Source organism: Gorilla gorilla, chromosome 11 (genome assembly GCF_029281585.2).
Source record: "Gorilla gorilla gorilla isolate KB3781 chromosome 11, NHGRI_mGorGor1-v2.1_pri, whole genome shotgun sequence".
Classification (NCBI taxonomy): Eukaryota; Metazoa; Chordata; class Mammalia; order Primates; family Hominidae; genus Gorilla; species Gorilla gorilla.
The window spans coordinates 101,788,758-101,810,996 of record NC_073235.2 but is presented as its reverse complement, the minus strand read 5'-3'; the positions used below and the strand labels follow the sequence as shown (position 1 = coordinate 101,810,996).

Below are 22,239 nucleotides of genomic sequence, written 5' to 3'. Positions count from 1 at the left end.
AATGTCCCCTGACCTGGTTCCATAAGGCAGCCCTTGCTTAGCCATGGTGGTATCAGTGGTCAGGACAATGCCTTTAATCAACTCCTGGTCCTTCTGCCTCTGCTGTTGTTTAACTCTGATGAGGTAAAAGTAACTTACTTTTGTCTACCTAATTTTTCTGTCATGAGAGAAATTTGCTTTCAGCTTCAGATCTAAATGAAGTGTTCTGCAAGGAAGTTTGTCTGCCCTCTGCCTATGTTGTATCTTGTTGAAAGTAATGGCAGGATAAAATCCTTTGAATATTGTATACATATTTACTTACGTATTTTATACTGACAAATTATAGCTGTTTACAGGGTACAAAGTAATGGTATGGTTTTTAATACAATGTGAAATGATTAAATCAAGTGAATTAACCTATTCATCACCTCAAATATTTGACATTTTTTGTGATGAGAACATCTGAGACTTACTCTGTGATATTAAAATGCACAGTACTTAATTATTAGCTATATTCACCATGCTGTACAATAGATCTCAAAAAAAAACCACTTGTTTCTCCTCACTGAGACTTTGTACCCTTTGATTATCATCTCACTGCTCCCACCTCCCAGCCTCTGTTAAACACCATTCTACTCTCTACTTCTATGAATTCAATTGTTTTAAATTCCACATATAAGTGAAGAACGTGCAGCATTTGTCTTTCTGTGTTTGACTTATTTCACTTAGCACAACGTTCTCCAGTTTTACTCATGTCGTCGCAAATATCGGATTCATAGAAATAGAAACATCATTTCTACTGTCAGCCACCTTTTATCTCACCAGTTTTTCAACATATAGGAGAGCCTTGTGTATTTTCATTGTGATAGTCACTGATAGTATGCATAGATCACCTATGCTTGCTTGGCCCTCCAATGGAAAGCTTATTGGTAGTTTAAGTGGAGAAATGGTGCGTGGGGAATGTCTTGAGCACTCAGCTTAGACATGGACTAATTCCTTGCATGGATCTTAAGAAGCTCATTCCAGCTGTACTGTAACTGCTTTGTTGGGCTGAATATACTTATTCATAAATGTTTAAAGATATAAAAATGTTTGTTAATAATATAGTTTGTAGATTAAAAGAAATGAGCTTGCAATCTACTCATATTTGTACTATTTCTGATGTTATTTTAAATAGACATTAAGAAAGGATGCAAAGGGAAAAATGATCTATTTCCTTACGCCCCTCCCTGCTTCTCTTGCATCTATTCATCCATCCAGCCTCATGTATACCTACTCTTTGGAAGAAGCGTAAGAGATAGTTCCTGCTTTCCAAAAGCCTACAATCTGTATGAAATGCTTACTTTATAATATAACACATATCTTGTCATTCAAAAACAAATTCTAGCTTCTATTTTATATATAATACCTGGCAGGATTCTAAGGGCTGGGAATACAGTGGAGAGCATTACCTTTTTCTTCCTCACAAGATAATTGTAGTCATAATTAAATAAATAATTTTAACTAAATGTTTAGTGAGCACTTCTGCTACAGGCCGTAATTAATGCTAGAAGCAGTGAGAAATGTCCATACACACGTAAGATATACTTCCTACCTCTGGTTGTGTTGTCCTTAACCTGGCAGAGGAAGCAGCTGTATAAATGGATCTGGTAAATATATAGTAGTGATATAAACTAGTGTGATGGTGGCATAGAGGAACGTCCGGAAACTCTTCTTGCTAGGTTTGATGTGGGGTGGGGGGTGGGCGGTTAGGGAGAGACAGCGCATGAATTATACCTTAAGGACAAGTGGAGTTACTGCAGCAAGGAGGAAAAGAGAAGGAGGAATGTTTTGGGCAACTGCATGATCATCAGTACAGATGCAGAGGTACGAAAGAGCATTGCATGTTTAGAAAATTACAAGTGGCTATCCAGAATGTCTAGAATGGCAGTACATTTATCCTGATACTATAATATAACAGGTGCTCAGAATGGCTAAGCTTTTGATCAGTGAAAAGGCAAAGGTAGAACTAGCTGGATAACTTGTTAACTCCTGGCTGGGCGCGGTGGCTCACGCCTGTAATCCTAGCACTTTGGGAGGCCGAGGCGGGTGGATCACAAGGTCAGGAGGTTGAGAGTATCCTGGCTAACATGATGAAACCCCATCTTTACTAAAAACACAAAAAGTTAGCTGTAACCCCAGCAACTCGGGAGGCTGAGGCAGGAGAATCGCTTGAACCCAGGAGGTGGAGGTCGAAGTGAGCCGAGATTGCGCCACTGCACTCTGGTCTGAGTGACAGAGTTACTCTGTCTCACATAAAAAAAAAAAAAAAAAGAAATGGTTGGGACCTGGCTGGGCGATCATACTTGTAACAATGAAAAATAAGGCTGAGAAGGTAGAGAACACACCTTAGGGGTCTTTGAAAGCCCAGTTGACGTATTTTGAGAATCCTTGAAGGTTTTTCAGCAAGAGAGTGACATATTGAAAATGAGGTTTTACGAATGATTCCTCTAGACACCATCTGAAGCTGTATGAGGGTGTGAGTGGGTGTATGGCAGGAAGGGAGGTGGGTGGGAGGGGGAAGGCTGGTGTGTACACCTGGTGGAAGTGGGCGAAGTCGAACCTTTTGCAGTAATTGACGGAAATGGAATGGTGAGGGAAGTGAGGCCCTGGCTTTGAGTGGCACAAGTGAGAAAGACAGGAAGCCACCAAATGCAAGAGGTTCAAGCAGAGGAGAGCCATGAGACTTGGTGAGAGTAAATAGGGGTATGGGAATGAGAAAGAGACATGCAAGCAGAATCCAGGTTTTGAGCTTAAGTGACTCTTGATGGTTGTGACAGAAATAGGACAGTACCAATGGAGACGAAATTGCTGATACTTCAGTGAGAATTTTGACAACTAGGTAGAAATGTCCATTAGGCTGTTTGAGATGTGAAACCAGCCGACTAAAGGACAGGATGGAGAATAAATTTTTGAGCACTTTTTTGGATGACAATTGAAATGGTACCAAATGAACATTCCTTAAAGAGGAGAGCAAGAGCGGGAGAGGGCTGGAAGCTTTGAGAGGAAAAGGGCCAGGAGTTAAGAAGATGCAGCTAGAGAGAGTGAGGTGTCACTGAAGCCAAGGGAAGATGAGTTACCAGGGGGAAGTGTTATCAAGGGTGCAGTGGAGGGGCAGGGGAGAGGAGAGGGAATTGGAGGCTCTTGGCTTTGGCAGAAAGGATACCATAATGACATTGGAGGGAGCTGTCTCTCTGAAGTGTGAGAACAGGAAAGCCTATGCATCTACTAAGGGAGGGGTGGCAAGGACATGAGAGGAAAGAGTCTAAACGTGGCTAACTGAAGCATGAGGGCTAAGTGTAATTATCAGAAAGAGGATGGAGCCAGCAGTTTTGAAGAGGAAGAGGAGTGATAAGCAAGAGCCCACCAACTAGGAGGGAATGGATTTGAGGCTCAGATAATGCAGTGCCTTTGAAAGAAAGAGGAATAGTGATGTTTTCTTCAGAATCTGGGAGAAGGGCAAGGAGATGTGTAAGGAGGGAAGGTTCTAGAAATGGAGTGGATGGTGAGGATGGGCAGCTCATGCCATGAAGTGTGAGGCTGGGCTGGTGTGACCTCCTAGCAGTGAAGGAGAGAATGATTGGCGTGGGGGCTTGGTGGTGAGAACACCTGAAATAGGATCTGGACAGACCATGTCTGGGGAACAAGGAGGGAGTGTGCTTTAGATTGCTCCTAGTTTCAGATTTCCATTTGTCCTGCCCAGAAACAGAATAAAAAAACTCAAAAACGTAGATGTGATGGGGGCTGACAAAGAATCTACAGAAGTGTGAAATGAGAGGCTTTGTGTGTAGACCATGAAATGCCCAGCTTATTTAAAATCTGATGATTGTGGGGACATCCTCTTCTACTGGGGAGACCAGCAGGTGAAAATCAGAGAACTCTTTTGGTTTCTTGATCAATTAAGTAAACATTATTACCTAATTTTCCTTAGACGATTACAAGGTTCAAAGCTGAAAAGCACTTAAGCTCATAAGGTGCTTGAAGCACTTAACTATAAATGCTATGTAAGATACTAGGACTGAAATCACATTGCCTAATGGGAGACAGTTATTTAACTATTTGCCTGACTGATGAATGGCCTTCATTCCACCATTTGTGAGAATTTGAGATTATTTGACCCTTGGAGTTCTGAACTCCCTAGGGAATGGACATGAATCTATAATCATCTAGAGTACAAATCAGACTATGAGTTCTAACATTGGGCTTTTCAGGGTATCACCTAAGTTTTATGTACCATAGAAATTTTGATTTTTGACTAATCCCCCTTCTGGGCCAAAAGCTGCTTGAAAGAACTTCAGAGGTGGAGGTTTTGGGAACGCAGGAACATATCCATTTTCTGTCCTCCCCAGAGTCCTGTGAGCATGAGGCCTTAAACACAGTGAATACTTAGTAAATATTAATAGAATTGAATGTAATATAGATGGACTTATTTGAATATATGCATTTAGAACAGTTTTATTTTTACACATATTATATGGTGCACTGATCTTATTTGCTACCTGATCTGTCAGTTGAGAGAAAAAAAAGAAAGAAAAATCTTTGCTTGTTTAGTTCATGTTGCAAATGTCCTTAGCAAATGTGATTGGTTAGAATCATTCTATGTTTCTACTAGTTATTGAGCTAAAGACTTAACAGTAGTCAATTCAGTTGAATAGGACAGTAATACCTTTATAAAGTACAAATTAGAGACCATTTGTGTAGCCTAAGATAAACATGCCTTTGAGGTTTTCACAGCTAGTTTATTGAGTATTTTCCTCAATATAATGGCCTAAAACATCAAAGTCCTATAAAATCACAGAGACTGGTCAGAGGAAAAGAATGAATCATGAATTGATTGTTTTCTTTGATTAACTTTTCTTCAGGTAGGTTGAATTAAAGAATTAATACACATGGAATGCCAACTGACAAAGGCAGAATTTTCCTAAGCAGTAATGTTAAGTTTCAACAATATGATCTTTTTTTTACTATCATGTGCTGAATTCACGTTAGAAATTATAGTTTTAGATTAAAATAAAGAATAAAAATGAAGATATTATTAGATATAAGCAGTTTTAACCTATGTAGAATGTTATAGGAATACTTGAAATGATCAATGATATCAAACTGTGATAAAGCATTGTTTGAAACCAAAAGGGACAATAGTGTTCTGGTACAGAGGGTGGAGACTAGGAAAGGTAGATAATGCTCACTTTTTCCATGGAACATAATGGGTCCTAGGAGCTTTTATTACCAAAGAAACAGAGGTGTCCACATTTGAGTTACTTTATGGTGGATATATACGTTTCTGTGGAGGTTAATATGATGGAAAAAGGAAGTTGATAATAAGGGGAAAATACACCTAAGAAAACCAGTCATATGGTATTATCACAATGCTGGCTGGTAGGCTTTGCTTATGGGCTGTTTTATTAGGAGTTAACAAGTTGGCTCTGAATATCTTGCTCTAGGCAGGGACTTTGCAAGCAAGTTCTCAACCCAGAGACAAATTCTCTTGAACAAATTTAGAGAAAAACAAAATCTTTGGGTTTGGTGGCAAGTTTTTTGTTTTTCTTTTTTCTTTCTTTTACTCTTCGGCTCTTTCAAGCTCAATAATTTTTTAAAATTATATTTGGTGAACTCATCTGGTGGTAGTTTTATTTGTTTGTTTTAATGGTATGGGATTTATATCTGAGAGATCTACTAGCTTTGGCTACTGCAATCATGTCCATCTGTGTTTGTATTAACAGAATTTTTTTTTGTATAATAAATTGACCTTATACCTCCAGTTATTGACTAGGAGAGAATAAACCAGAAGTATTTTCAGTGACTAGGCATATTCAGTGTTGGCAGATGGGATGCTATTCTGGTTTGTTGGGGGAAATTAGCATTATATTTACCTTTTAAAAAGATTTTAACCCAATGAAAGACTTTGGGTGGACAGTGGGGTTGTTGACCATTAATGTGTAGCCCAGCTGAGTGAAAGGAGACAAAATAAGTATCAGGTGGAAGCATATGGAATTGCCATTTTTGTAGGTCAAAATTGTTACATATCGCCAATTTCATATAGTTCAATTATATATGAATTTGTGATTGCCCAAGATTCTCAAGCTGTTATATTATGTGAGTGTGCATACCCAATTTCATTTCTTGTTGGTTACTTGTTTCAAAGAAATAACTTCTATCTATAGAATTTATAGGGTACCTGAGAAAGCTCTCTGCTGTGTGATTCATATCTTTCATCAGTCAGGTGGGAGTCCATGCTGATGACACTCATTTTGGGACAAAAGCTTTGGCCTCAAGAAAAATAAGATAATGGGAGGGGATTTATAAAAATAAATATAATCACTATATTTATATAGTGATTATATAGGCACATATATATATCTTACAGATGACTAGAATGAATTGCTAATAAACTGACAAAATAGGAATTTAAAGGAGCTATCTTTTATCATCAAATAGAAATGCACTTTAAATCATAGGCAGATGTTATGGACCCATCTACATGTGGCAGACAGTTAAAGTGTCTGAAGCAAATATATTGATGGAGTTTTTTAAAGCTAAGATTATTCAGTACTGTATCTCTAGGGGCTGCCATCATTCCTGGCACATGATAGTTGATTAATAAATGTTTATTATATGAATTTTAATGTAAATAATTCTATTTAAGTGACTAGCTGATTCAACTGTTGACGAATCAATGATTTCATCACTTTTTGAATTGACAGTCTTTTCAGTCTATGTTACACAAAGCATACAGTGGAGGCTGAGGTTGAGCTTTTACCATTCAGATGACTTATCCATCCTTCATGTCACATACGTGTGCCACGTGCACTTGTGCACACAAACATGCAAATACAAAGTGAAACTTATTGGTAAGAAAGTTGATTGCTCCTGACCCAAATCCTAAAGCTATTAATAACCACATGCCCCAAACTGGGCAGTTCATCTTAAGCAGCGGAATACAGACTGCAGGGTCCTAAAGGCATAGGTTTGAATTCAGAATCTTCCATTAACAGATTTGTAACATCAAACAATTATGACATTAAAGTCAAATAATGACATTAAAGAAGCCAACTGAGCTTCAGCTTCTTTAATAAAGTAGGCATCTTAATATCAATGTCATAGAATTGTTGTGAGAGTTAAACGATAATGATGTGTCAGGGATTTAGCTCAGTGCTTCAGCTACTATATAAATGGTGGGGCTTGGTGTTACCTGAAATGCCAATACAGTTTGAAAAAGGTATGTTAGTAGTAAAAATATGAAAATTCTTATACTTATAATAAATATATTTTTTCTAAAGAAAATCCATTAAAAAGCACTTGTGAAACATTTAGGCTTTAGAACTTGACTTTGAGTTATGCACAAAAAGAGGAAAAAGTAGCCATGTGGTTTGTGTTTTCTTATTATGAGGTGAGAGCCAGCAGCCTTAATCATTTTGAATATTCCTAAATATTTATCTGCATTTGGACAGTTATTCGACCTAGAGCACATTTTTTAAATTTCTCTGGTATTAGACAAGATTATTGTCTTTAAAAACTGGGCTTCAAGGTTTTAGAGCATAAGGTGGGGAAGCAGAGAACCTGGAGAGGAATGCTCGAGTATCTTTTTTCTGTGCTCTAATGTTTGGGTACCAATTTGAAATTGTTGGTTTGATTGGCAACATTTTTACTAAGAGTGCCAAAAGCAAGCCAGTGTCCTTTTTTCCATTTGTAGAATCACTTCCAGAGTACTTGCTAAGGTTGAAAGAGTCGTAGAGAAATTCTGCCATCGTCTTTTCTTTCTTTCTTTTTTTTTTTTTTTGGCTTGTGTTCTTCTACCCAGGGTTTCTAGGAGAGGTTCTGGGGAATACTAGAGTGTTATCTTATTAAGGAATCCATTAGCACTCATTCATGCTAATCCATTTACATTTGCATAAGCATCTTAATGGCTTAAAGAAAAATCCATAGGCCAGAGATTCTGGAAATTTCTCAGTGCAAAAACCTTTTACCAATTCATTGCTTTCTACCCATTATAACTATGGACAAACCCAAGGGGCTGTTTCACAAAAGCAACTGTGTTAAGGTTTGCAGCGTGAAAATACTACAATAATAGCTTTAGAAATATTATCTGTCTTTTTTGCAGTATTGATAAACTTGCAAGAGCAATACTGTAATTAATATTGCTATTGCCACTATATAAACAACTATTTTTCTTGTAATGGTGAGTTTAATAGAGATATCCAAGGAAAGTCTTAAATTCCTGCTAAAGAGTAAAGAGCAGAAGCAAGTATTCTGAGAAAGATAATTGTTTTAAAACGGTACTTTTAAAGATGCTCTTAGATAAGTAACCTGGAAGGTTACTTTAAGACCACTTTACAGGTAATTCTTCCCATTTTACAGATAATCCCCGGATCACTCATCTAGTTATAACCCAGGCCTTTGGAATTTCAGTTTGCTTTTCTTTCTTCCTTTCCTATGCCACCTTGCTATTATTGGCAGGCATCTGTGCCAATCAGATGCTTCACCTTTTGCTCAAAAACCTTCAGAAACTATACTTTGGGGCACTAAGTCATTGGATTATATTTTGAGCATTGAGATTTTATTATATTTGCTTTACATAATTGCAAAAGAAATAATAAAAATTAAGTGCCAGAATATAGGAGTGAAAGACTATATAGATAGATAGATAGATAGATAGATAGATATAGATATAGATATAGATATAGATACACACACATACATATGTATATACATACATCCGTGTATATATACACATATATACACACTATATATACTATATATATATGTATATATATACATATATATACTATATATACACTATATGTATATATAGTGTGTATATGTGTGTGTGTGTATTATTTTTTGAGTTTTGAAAATGTTCTTGTAACAACCTAAAATATATAAATATATATCAGGGATTTATGTTATTTAAAATAAATACCTGGCTTCCTGGATGTACCGTAACAAGTGTCTTAAATAAAATAAGATTTTTGGACCAAATACCTTTTAATTGTAATGCAGGTAAATTCCTGAGGGAGGAATATAGTTTCTCATCTATGAACAACCAGCCACAGGCAGCAGTTGTGAGCATCTGAATAGCTAATGGTCATAGAGTGCTCTTGGTTAGAGCATTGTCGCTGTGAACTTGGTGAGGTTTTAGGAGTTACTGAAATTCTAATATAGGGCTACAAAGGCCCTACCTACTTTAGAGTTTAATGGAATCCCAGAAGCTTAGAGGGTGGTTAGAAAATGGCTGCCCATTCCCTGCAGTTTTCACTCAGTCCCAGGAAACTTGAAGGAATCTGCAAGATCCTCTTAGAACTCTGGGTTTCTCAGAGACCTGAACAGACTCCATATCTGAACTGTTTATCTGGAAGGTCCCTGGACTGGTACCTTTCCCCAGATGTTGGAATAGCTACCAAAAGTCTCACAGCTACTGGACGTAGAAGCATTTGAGCCTCCCTTGCCTTGACGGTTTCTTAAACCATGTTCTGTTTGGGGACTTACATTAGAAGTTGGGGACATCATTCCTTTCCAGGCAATTCCCTCTCCAGTACTCACCCTCAAGGCTTCAGCCACAGTAGAATCAAGTTCACTGTGAATTAAATTGCAGCTCTGATTTAAAGCCCTGGGAGCAGTTGTGAGTTATTTATTTATTTATTTATTTATTTTTGAGACAGAGTCTCACTCTGTCACCCAGACTGGAGTGCAGTGGCACAATCTCGACTCACTGCAACCTCTGCCTCCTGGATTCAAGTGATTCTCCTGCCTCAGCCTCCTAAGTAGTTGGGATTACAGGCATGAGCCACCACACCTGGCTAATTTTGTATTTTAGTAGAGACCAGGTTTCACCATGTTGGTCAGGCTGGTCTCGAACTCCTGATCTCAAGTGATCGGCCATTCTTGGCCTTCCAAAGTGCTGGGATTGCAGGCATGAGCCACCATGCCGGGCCAGCAGTTGTGTTTTTACTGTCTCTTTAATAAGTAAGCATGTTGCTTTTATCAGAATATTTTCTGTTTTGAATGTGAACATTGCTTTCACCGTCAGAGATAGCACTACCTTTTACCCTTCATTTTTTCCAGGATTTCTGATCTTCTGCTAAATACTGCAGGGATAAGATGGCCCTTAGGGCCAAGGTGATGTCTTTGGTCTTGGTTTAGTTTAAGACAGACTTAACATGATGTTTTCCATTACACAGTGAAAAAAGCAAGAACACAAAACCAGGCACTGCTGTTAGGTCTGTGTTTCAGACATTGTGATTACTTTCAAATTATTTTAAAAGAAAGAAGGGAAAGGAAGGGAGAGAAGGGAAGGAGGGAGTAAAGGGAAGAAGAGAAAGAGAGAAGCAGGAAAGCAGGAAGGAAGGGAGGGAGGAAAGAAAGAAAGTGAAAAAGAAAGAACGCTCAGGCTCAATTTTCTGATACAGTCTGGCACATCCTGATACTCCCTCTCTTTTTTAAGCATCTGTGCTTCACTTGCTGTGACTTAAGAGGCTAAAAACGTTATTCTGATATTATTTTTATGAGAGTGGCAGCAAGAACTAAATTAAAATGTTTTCAATTTAGGTAAAATCAGCCAGGCATGGTGGCTCATGCCTGTAATCCTAGCAATTTGGGAGGCCGAGGCGGGTGGATCACTTGATGTCAGGAGTTGGAGACCAACCTGGGCAACGTGGTGAAACCCCGTTTCTACTAAAAATATAAAAATTAGCTGGGCACCGTGGCACATGCTTGTAATCCCAGCTACTCAGGAGGCTGAGGCATGAGAATCACTTGAACCTGGGAGGTGGAGGTTGCAGTGAGCTGAGATTGTGCCACTGCCCTCCAGCCTGGGTGATGGAGTGAGACTCTGTCTCAAAAAAAAAAAAAAAAAAAAAAAGACAAAAACCTGTGTAAATGGTTTCTGAAATCGTGTTCTGCCTTGGTCATTGTAGATGCATCCCTTTGACAGCATTTGATCCTTAGTCATTCTTAAAGTCGGGATGATAATTTTTTTTCTTCTTCTTTCATTCTTGGTAGTAAAGAACTTGGCTTTTACTGGTAGAACTGTTAGGAGCTGAAAAACATAAAGGGTGACTAGTCTCAGAGGCAGAATTTTAAAACTGGTAGCCTATGGGCAGATCTGGTTTTCAGAAATGTTTTGTTTGGCTTTTATTGTATTTTGAAATGGCATTAGTTGCTAACACTTAAAAATTAGGAATATCATGTAAAATCCAGATTTTTTGTTTTTCAAAAAAAAAATCTAAAGAAATGACAATATAAGAAAGACAGAAACTGGCTGAGGTTAGGTAGTGGTTGCTACCTTTGTACTGGTTAGACTTTCCCTCCTCCACCTAGTTCTTCTGCAGCTGGCTTTTCTGGCTGTTATCTACCTGAACAGGTAGGTATTTGCATTTGCAATGTCTTCATTAATGTTTACTGAGTAGTTAGTACTTCATGGTGTTACTACGGATGTAATATGTTGCTATGTCTTTACAAGATACTTCCATAGTTACTCTTCTTAACTACAAGAATTTATAAGGATCCACCTGGAAACTCGTAAGGATAGAAAGAATGATTATATATAACCTTAAAGAATATGGACTGACATTATTCAGACTCTTATTGCACCAATTCATATAGGTTTCATGGAGCTCTGATGTTTATGCTTAATTGTGTACATGATTTTGACTAGATCTATGAATGAGGTATTTTTAAATTATATGATTTAGACATATCTCAAGAAAATAAAGTCACTCAAATGTAATTAAATTGTTGAAAAATGAAAATATCAAAATTTTGGAAAATTAATGTTTGGTCAAATAATGCATTCTGTAGGAGGATGGTTCTATGTTTTTTCAGTAGAAAATGAAATAGATGGTCAGGTACAGTGGCTCACGCCTGTAATCCCAGCACTTTGGGAAGCCAGGGCAGGTGGATCACCTGAGGTCAGGAGTTTGAGACCAGCCTGGCCAAGATGGGTGAAACCCCGTCTCTACTAAAAATACAAAAATTAGTTGGGTGTGGTGGCGGCATATGCCTGTAATCCCAGTTACTCGGAAGGCTGAGCACGAGAATAGCTTGAACCCGGGAGGCAGAGGTTGCAGTGAATGGAGATCACACCACTTCACTCCATCTTGGGTAACAGAGTGAGACTTGGTCTCAAGCCCCTCCCCCCACCAAAAAATGAAATAGATAAAATATTTCCTTATTAAGAACCTGAAAATATAATTTAATATCTGAATTTATCTTTACTTTGACTGAATTAAAAGCAAATAAACAAGCAAAAGTGAATCAAATATTTAACTGAGACCAAATATTTCTGTCTATAAAATAAGATTTTACTGTGGAATCAGTTCATGGTCTCTTTACCTTTTTTTTTCAGTGAGGAAATTATGATGTTAATTTCTGTTCTATGGAAACTGTTAGATTATGTTATCTGAAGGCTCCTAACCATTTGCTTGGTTTGATTTTAAGACTATGTACTTTAAAGTTTAATTAATACAATAATTGAAAAAGGTTTGCCTTTAGAAGATGAGTAAAATAATTTGTTTTCTTAACCTTATGAAGGAAAGGTGATGTGTAAAACAAATGAATTACACTGTAAGGATTAGGCTGGATGCAATGGCTGGTGAGGCTGAGGCTGGTGGATCACATGAGGCCAGAAGTTTGAGACCAGCCTGGCCAACATGGCGAAACCCCGTCTCTACTGAAAATACAAAAAGTTAGCTGGGCGTGGTGGTGCATGCCAGTAATCCCAGTTACTTGGGAGGCTGAGACAGGAGAATCACTTGAACCCGAGAGGCGGAGGCTGCAGTGAGCTGAGATTGCGCCATTGCACTATAGCCTGGGCAACAAGAGTGAAACTCTGTCTTTAAAAAAAAAAAAAAAAAGCAAGCAAACATTGTAAGGATTAAGTTAGAAATTGAGCCCTAAAAGAAGTTTGAAGTAAACTCTTGACTTATTTGGACGTTTATAGGAATGTTAAGCAAGAAATCGGGTTTTCTTTTTTTTTTTTTTTTTTTTTTTTGGAGACAGAGTCTCGCTTGTCACTCAGGCTGGAGTGCAGTGGTGTGATTTCTACTCACTGCAACCTTTGCCTCTGCCTCCTGGGGTTCAAGCGATTCTCCTGATTCAGCCTCCCGAATATCTGGGATTACAGGCGCATGCCACCATGCCTGGCTAATTTTTGTATTTTAAGTAGAGACGGGGTTTTGCTGTGTTGGCCAGGCTGGTATCGAACTCCTGACCTCAGGTGATCCACCAGCCTCGGCCTCCCAAAGTGCTGGGATTACAGGTGTGAGCCACCATGCCCAGCTTAACTGAGTTTCTTTAAAAAGCAGGAAAAAGCACTGTACATGTCTAAATATAAGGTGATACCAAGACGGGTGTTCACATGTTTTCCTAATGGGATATTTTGCATGCATAAAACTTGTAGACATGGATATAAAATAGTTAAATATCTACCCACATTTTAATGTATTAATTTATTTCCACATATACATTTTTAAAGTCACATGTTACATAAAGTATTAATTTAGAAATACTACTTTTTTCCACCCATACAGTTCATTGACTTTATTCAGTGCTTCACATGTGATTTGGCATCAGTGTCTGTCATCACCAACTCCCCTGTTTTCAGTCATCTCACCCAGTTGTCCAGCACACATCATTTCTGCCTAAATTTTTTGAGACTCAGTATTTTTTTTTTTTAATAAAACCATGATTCTGTCACGGTTAACTATATGCCAAACCACACGTTCCATTTGTATAATAGGGAGACAGTTACTTTTTATATGTGTTCTATAGGTGAATATGTTTGATCTCTAGCTTCTTAAAGTTTTTAATGGACTTTTGCATAGTCATATCCAGCATTTGCAATTATAAGAAATAATTTCTAAATTTGTATGGATTTTTTGCTTTGAAAAAGAGATCTTGTTAGATTATATTACACCTATAAGCATTTAAAACTAATAATGTTGGGATTGCTTCAGCCCCATTTCTTTTCTCCAAACCAAACTTTGTTTTTCATGATAGAGTAATACAGAGACTTGGATAAGGATTTGGCTGTGAGGTGACTGTCTTTCCTAAGACATTATCTTAGGGAAAGAAAAATACTTGCCTTATGCTTGTATATATATGATACTTACTTTTCCCTTTCAAAGTTATTCTTTTAATCTTTATTAAAGCACAATATAATGTAATAAAGCAGATAACCTGAGGAGAACTTCATTTAATGGCAAGTTGAGGTGATGTTATTAATTTTGTGATTTTTTTTCTTATCTGAGTGCATAGCACAATGTTTAAAATATCAATTTCTTAAAGAAACATTTCTATAAAAAAGATAGCAAGTGAGTCAATAAATGGATATACTATGTGGTAGACATTTTTAAATGAACATTTCCGTAGCTGTATAACAATATTTATGTGAGCTTTTTACTAGAAGGTAGCACTTAATTTGGCAGGAGATGTTGTCCTTGTCATTTCCTGATAACCATTAACTACATACTACAGAAGATAGGAACAGCTGGTGCTTTTATAACAAAGGTTGATTGGGGAGATGATAGAGCTTGGGGGATCTAAGAGGATTTAGAATGGTCAGTGGTTTCTGTCTTGGCTATTTAAAGAAATGCTTACTTTTAAGAATTTTAACTAATTGAAGTGGCAAATAATTTTACTTTCTTTCATATGTTCCATGAAAAAAATCTATTGTAACATTTTGCAGAAAAGAATATCACTTTTATGCTGGAGCTTCCATCATTGTACGAAAAAATGTTTATATTATTAACATGCCAAAAGTATGATAATTCAGTTCTACATATATTAGCAATAAATTGTACCAATGAAAATAATGATTAATTATCACTTTTATCTCTTAACAGTGGAAAGAGTGGAACGAGAAAACCTTTCAGACTATTGTGTTCTGGGCCAGCGTCCAATGCATCTACCAAATATGAACCAGCTGGCATCCCTGGGGAAAACCAACGAACAGTCTCCTCACAGCCAAATTCACCACAGTACTCCAATCCGAAACCAAGTGCCCGCATTACAGCCCATCATGAGCCCTGGTCTTCTTTCTCCCCAGCTTAGTCCACAACTTGTAAGGCAACAAATAGCCATGGCCCATCTGATAAACCAACAGATTGCCGTTAGCCGGCTCCTGGCTCACCAGCATCCTCAAGCCATCAACCAGCAGTTCCTGAACCATCCACCCATCCCCAGAGCAGTTAAGCCAGAGCCAACCAACTCTTCCGTGGAAGTCTCTCCAGATATCTACCAGCAAGTCAGAGATGAGCTGAAGAGGGCCAGTGTGTCCCAAGCTGTCTTTGCAAGAGTGGCATTCAACCGCACACAGGTACAATTAGCATTAAACATTGTAATTAACAGTAATACTGGGGACAGAATTGAGATAGGTTATAATTATTTTTATCTCTTTAAAAAGCTTTATGGATCTCAGGACATAGAATTAGATTAATTAATAATCCTTAGTTAATGAAACACTATTACCATTGATCCATGCATGACCATGATTAATTAACTAATTGATTAATTTTGATGAGGTAATGGACATCTTTGAACCCAACATGCAACTCAGGACCCCAAATGTTACTAATGACTTGGGTATGTACTCTCTCATCCTCTCCATTTACTGTTTCCAGATGTAACCCTGATCTTGAATTTTGTGATTATCAGTCTCTTGCCATTTTTTTAAACAAATTATAAAACTATGCATGCCCAGACAATCTATTTTTTTCCCTTGGTTTTGAACTTTATAAAGAAATAAAATTATGTTTTATAATTTTATAAGTAAAGTTTTATTTAAAAATTTATAAAAATCCTTCAAAACATAAAAGTTAGATTTAAGATATTGATAAAATGATAATGGATAGTTTACTTTTATTTTTAATGTTTGAGAGAATTATATGCCAATTATAACACTAAATGTTGAAAATGTAAACAGTTAATTCACACGTCTTATTTTTATTGAGGGTGCTTATATGTAAGACATTCTTTTCTGCTAGTAGTTCTTAAACTGGAGCGTGCATCAGAATCACCTGGAGGGCTGTGAAACACAGACTGCTGGGCCTCATCCCATTGTTTCTGATTGAGTAAGTCTGAGGTTAGACTCAGAAATGGACATTTCTAACAAGATCCCAGGTGATTATGATGGTACTGATCCGGGGCCACATGTTGAGAAAAACTTACCTAGCCCTTATATGAGTAAGAACAAAGCAGATGTGCATAATCTCAGGGAGCTAACGATCTAGTGGTGAAAACCAGGTAACCAGATAATTAGAGTAAAATGTGAAGTGTTATGAATAATGTTGGAGAGTGTAAGCAATAGTTGTGGTGGAGGTTCATGGTGAGCTGGAGGTGAGGAATACTTCCAGGAGAATGAATATGGTAAGCCTTCAAGAAAACAGTAGGTTAAAATTTCAGCACCCTCGTAAATGCAAGGCAGGAAGCTAAGCTCTATGTGGATGCAAAGAGGAAAAAGATAATGGGCAAGCACATATGTAAACAATACTCTAGAGTATTAGGTTGTCAATGGGTTAGACCTTGAAGGATTAATAAAGTACAGCAGGCAAAGATGATGAAGAAGAAGATTATTATTTTAAGGTAAAGACATTCATAGGAAAAATGTTGAGTTAAAAAATGCAGGAATAATTTGAAGACATAAAACAACTGATTTCTGAGAAAAACCCTGTGAACATACAGCATGTAGGAATGCCTTCATTTATCTGATACCTGTTCAGAGACACATGATAACACACGCTGTAGATGGGCCTTACAAATAAAAGAAAGCATGCTGGATTGAAACCTCAATAATTTGGAAAATACAGGAATGTTTCCAAATTTAATGATTACTTCAAAAGTTAAGGGGCTGGGCACAGTGGCTCATGTCTGTAGTCCTAGCACTTTGGGAGGCCAAGGTGGGCGGATCACTTGAGGTCAGGAGTTCAAGACTAGCCTGGCCAAGATGGTAAAACACCATCTCTACTAAAACAGAACAAAACAAAAAAATTAGCTGGGCGTGGTGATGCGTGCCTGTAGTCTCAGCTACTCAGGAGGTTGAGGCAGAAGAATCCCTTGAACCCAGGAGGCGGAGGCTGCAGTGAGCCGAGATCATGCCACTGCACTCCAGCCTGAGTGACAGAGTGAAACTCCATCTCAAAAAAAAAAAAAAAAGTTAAGTGAAAACTCTCACTGGCGAGAAATCTGATAAATGTTGGTAAATTGGATTGCCTGATGCAAGTTAACACTCAAAAAATGCACCTAAGTGAAATGTTACACCAGTTATAAATATTTTACGTTTATCAGTGGTTCATTGTTAAAGAGGGTCTGTTTACTTTTGGTTTCCACGTCTCTTGCAAGAAAACATTGAGGTAAGAATTTTGTAGATACGCTTTAAGCAATACTGCGTGAGTTAAATAAATAGTGTTTTTGTTAAGTCAGTTAATACATTTTTTCTCTCTTTATTCGAAAGTGTGTTGGATCTCTGGTTGAATTGAAATGTATTTCTATTATGTAGGCGATTTAAATTTTTGTTAGTTTTGAAATTGTCGTATGATTAATGAGTCATTGAAAAATGAGTTTTTGTGCCGGGTGCGGTGGCTCACGCCTATAATCCCTGCACTTTGGGAGGCTGAGGGTGGCAGATCACGAGGTCAAGAGATCGAGACCATCCTGGCCAACATGGTGAAACCTCGTCTCCACTAAAAATACAAAAATTAGCTGGGCGTGGTGGCGTGTGCCTGTAATCCGAGCTACCTGGGAGGCTGAGGTAGGAGAATCACTTGAACCCGGGAGGTGGAGGGTGCAGTGAGCCGAGATTGCGCCACTGCACTCCAGCCTGGCAACAGAGTGAGACTCCGTTTCAAAAAAATAAAGAAAAAAAGAAAAATAAGTTTTTGTTAATGGTTGGGATTTTCTTACTGGCCTTGTGGCAAGTTTTGTTATCTCTCATTATATATATTCTACCTTTTTATGGGAAAAACTACTCTTTTTGGTGTAAAGATATTTTTTATATTTTCTTTGCTTGTAAAGAGTTATTATCAATTTGTAAGTATAAAAACTGCAAGTATAGTTGGTAGTTGATAAGAAAGGTAGATAATAAAACTTAAAAGGGATGGGCACAGATTGAAAAAGGCCTTGAGTGCCAAGACAAGAGCTCTGAACTTTAACAGGCACTGGAAACCATCATAGGTCTTAGGTAGGAATATGCTGTGCTCCCACCATCTTAATTAGATCTTATGGAGGTTTGATAGCAAGAGGGGAGGAATATCATTTAGCAGGCTACTGCAAGTATCCAGGTGAAATGTACAGAGGTTTTGAACTAGGCTGCTGGGGAGGGTGCAGAGAAGAAATATTTTGGAAATAAAATGAACAGAAAGTGTATAAATGGATAAAGAGAGGAGTAGAACTGACACCAAGCTTCAAGCCTGATGCCTGAGAATAAAGGTGTAATTATGAAGGGAATCCAGGAAGACATGGAAAGAGTGGTTGGAGTAAGGTTAAAGTGATAGTTTTAGATTGGGTTATTTTGACGTTGAAGTGTTGACCAACTTCTTAAGTGAAAATGTGCAACAGTCATTGAAAATATGAGTTTGTGGGGGGAGAGGGGAGGGATAGCATTAGGAGATATACCTAATGTAAATGACGAGCTAAAGAGTGCAGCACACCAACATGGCACATGTATAGATATGTAACAAACCTGAACGTTGTGCACATGTACCCTAGAATAATAAAAAAAAGAAAAGAAAAAGAAAATATGAGTTTGGCGCTAGGAAGAAGAGTTATCAGGGCTAGAGCAAGAGATTAGAGATGTTGTCACAGAGCCTGGGACAGGAAATGGAAGAGTCAGGGGAGAGAAGGGGAGAAATCACTGCTATCACCACCACCAGCAGCAGCAGCACCAGCCCCAGGAAAGAGAGACAGAAGAAATGCCAGGAGATGGGGGCAGGTGGAGAAGGAAGAAGAGGGAGACAGTAGTGAGAGTATAGAGGACATGCGTGGAGAGTTTCCAGAAGAAGACTTGTCTACTTGTGGAAAGCTGAGAAGTTAAGAGAGAGAGGCTTAAAACCATGTCATGAGATTTGGCAGTTGGTTGGGAGAAGACTGGCGAAGTTTAGAGTATAATTTCATTAAAGTGGTGGGGACAGGAGCCAGAATTCAGGAGTTAAAGAGTGATTAGCTGTTGAGGATGCAGAAGTAAGTACATGACACTTTCCAAAATTTGGTGTTGAAAGGGAGGCCAAAGTGGGTGGACAGTTTGGAAGTGATAGGGGGTCAATTTGGGATCACAGGATTTGGGAAGTTCACAGCATGAACTGGTGATGATACCAATCATTGTGGTTTGGTAACGGTCTTCAGCGGTGCTGGAACTTCAGGACTGGGAGCAAGGAAGAAACACAGTGGGACTGTTTGAGGTTTGGTGCTGACATTTTAGGTATGGCAGCAGGCCAAGAGAGGTAAAAATCTCTTGTTCCCTTGACTCTTAGCTAATTTATACATTCTGATATTGACAGAGTCTGTTAACATCACTTGAAAATGAGTTTGGAGGTCCTGAGAGACTCTCACATGTTCCAGACATCACTCTTCCACTTTCTCTCGTGATTCAAAGTACTCGGGCAATATTTGTGTGTCCATAGTTGTCTGGACTGGGGTTATGAAAGGCTCTGGTCCTTTTGAGCAAGTCTGTTGTATACTACTGCAAAATAAAAATCGGAAGGATCTATCTTTTGGCTCTGTATTTTGCAGTTCTCTGTCTCTCTCTCTGTGTGTGTGTTGTGTGTGTGTGTTCGTTCATCTGTCCTTCATGTGCATGAATAGGCATTTCATGGCTAGCCAACATTTTATTGCCTGGTTATGTATACAGCTCCTTTGGCTAAGGATAAAACTGAAAGCATGGTTGTATTACTTTGGATTTTAGAAGCAAATACAGTATACATTTTATCCGAGTAGCATGAAGCATGAGAGAAGACTCACAATGAGGCAAAACAAAGACAGACCATATTGGCGAGAGTGTATACTTTGCCAAGGACCTAGACTCCTGGAGGTCTGTCTTCTCCCATATAATCCTTTTTGTCTATTTTTATGGATTAATGATTTTTCTTTGGCGTTGCCATCTTTCAAGTGCCAAGTTATAAAAGGTCTGATTGAAGCATGGAACACATTTTATTATTTTCCTCCTGCCATTAAATTTGTAAGATGGCTACACCTAGAAAGAAACATTCACTTTCAATCAACATGAGCTTGAGTTCATGGGCCAGCCTTGAGGATATCAAATGGAAACTGCGTAGGAATGTATGAGTATTTCCTTTTAAAATTCTGCTTTTAATTTAGGAAAGCTTTTCATCCCTCTGGGATCATAACCTGTTGTGTATAAAGCCCAACCTAATCAAGGTAGATGGTATTGACAGAATGACATAGTTTGAACTTAAGCAGGAGGTCAGCAGGCAGATTGTTTTTTGCTGTATGTACTGTAGTCACTAACAGCCGGACCGGGCAGCTGGTTTTACCAGCAGCATTGTTAAATGGAAAATATGGTATATTATGCCCCATGAAACCAACCATAGATTTTCCAAATGTTTAGACTTTTTTGAGTGGAGTCAGATGTTTATGGATGATATAATGACTTGCCAGCTATAATAAACAAAAATAAACATTGTAGCATATCCTCAGTCTATTGAATATTTTCCAGAAATAGTTCATGATCTCTATTATTCATATATTATCAAATTCAATAAAAAGCATTTTAATACATTTTGTCACCTTATATTTTGTGTTCCTGGATTTGTGCTTCATGGTTATACCAAGAACAAATCGTGTGTGTTCATTTTGTCACCTTATATTTTGTGTTCCTGGATTTGTGCTTCATGGTTATACCAAGAACAAATCGTGTGTGTGTGTGTGTGTGTGTGTGTGTATGTGTATAAAATAAAATAATATGTAAACATTTACAAATAAACCTGGAACTGTTAGAAAAGAAAACCCTGCCCAGTTTTTCATGTTTAAGATTTCCAGATGAAAAACTTAAATTCATAATAAATAACATTTCAAATGTCAGTTCTCCAAAGAGAAACTATTAATTACCTTGTTATGGCTGATTCATTGTCACCATATCATTTGATGATGTAAAATAACACAGTTAAGAGAATAGAGCCATATTTTCAAGAGCTTCTTTTTAGTTTATTTTTATTTTAATAAATATGTCTTTTAAGAATATAAAATGTATTTGTTTGATAAAATGATGCCCTATCCACACTTTATGACAAGGTCATGGCATCTGCTGGAGTCAGAGATAGACAGCCTTTTGCCAATATTTTATTTTTTATTTATTTATTTATTTATTTATTTTTATCCTTACATTTCTCTTTTGGTTTGCTAACAAAAACATACATGGTCTAAACTAGGAAAATAAAATTGAGTCACTTGTTCTGGGCTAGGGATACAGCACATTAGAGGTCATGCAATGCCAGGATATGGGATCTCCAGCATGAGCCTGAGACTAACGTGTTTCTAGACACGGGGTGTGGCTGAGCCTTGTGTCCTGTCTGTGCCATTAGGTCATTATGACCTTATGTAAAATATGTAAAATACATTCTGAGTATCACCACTCTTTTTTTTTTTTTTTTTTAGCTAGTCTTTTGAAAGATGAGATTAGCCCTGCTTTCTGTCTCTGAAGACTTTTATGGTAAATGGGACCCAGTGAAAACAGTAAGGTGAAAGTGATAAGGCATTTTCTGACCTGGTCATTAATATTCAGGCAATCCCATGATACATTTCTAAGCACTTTAACCTGTGGCCACAAAGTGAGATGGATGATTTTACACTGGAGTAGCCTCAGGCAGATAACATCCCAGCTCTGTTTTTGATGCTCCCCCGCCCCCACCCCGCCCATGGTTTTACTTCTGAAAGCCTGCGTCTGCTGTTAGGCTTTTCCGTTAACATCTCTCCAGTTTGGGCTACTGATTATCTCTGCTCATCCTGGCAGAGATGGAAATGCTTACCACCATCTGATGGGTACAGGAGGATGACAACAGGGCAGCTCCCAGCCTCCTGTAGTAGTAACAGCTCTGAAGCATAACTTCCACTCCAGAGCGCTCTGCAGGACCAGGCTGAAGCTGGGACTTTGCTTGCGTTTCTTCTCTTCCCTGTCCTGCTTCTCACACTCCCTCAGCAGTTTCCCTTGGAAGTCCATCTTAATAAATCACTGGCGTGGTAGTCTCTATCTGAGGATCTGCGTTTTATCCCAGATTA

General features: G+C 38.0%; 1 protein-coding gene across 3 annotated transcripts in view; it reads left to right on the top strand.

Annotated features, from left to right (window-relative positions):
• SATB2 (SATB homeobox 2) overlaps positions 1–22,239 on the top strand; it is a 193,549-nt gene that overhangs the window by 98,516 nt on the left and 72,794 nt on the right. For all 3 annotated transcript variants that reach the window (XM_063695071.1, XM_019022740.4, XM_063695070.1), the window contains one exon: positions 14,859–15,331. In XM_063695071.1, the coding sequence (XP_063551141.1) occupies positions 14,859–15,331 (473 nt within the window). The remainder of the gene's footprint in view (positions 1–14,858; positions 15,332–22,239) is intronic.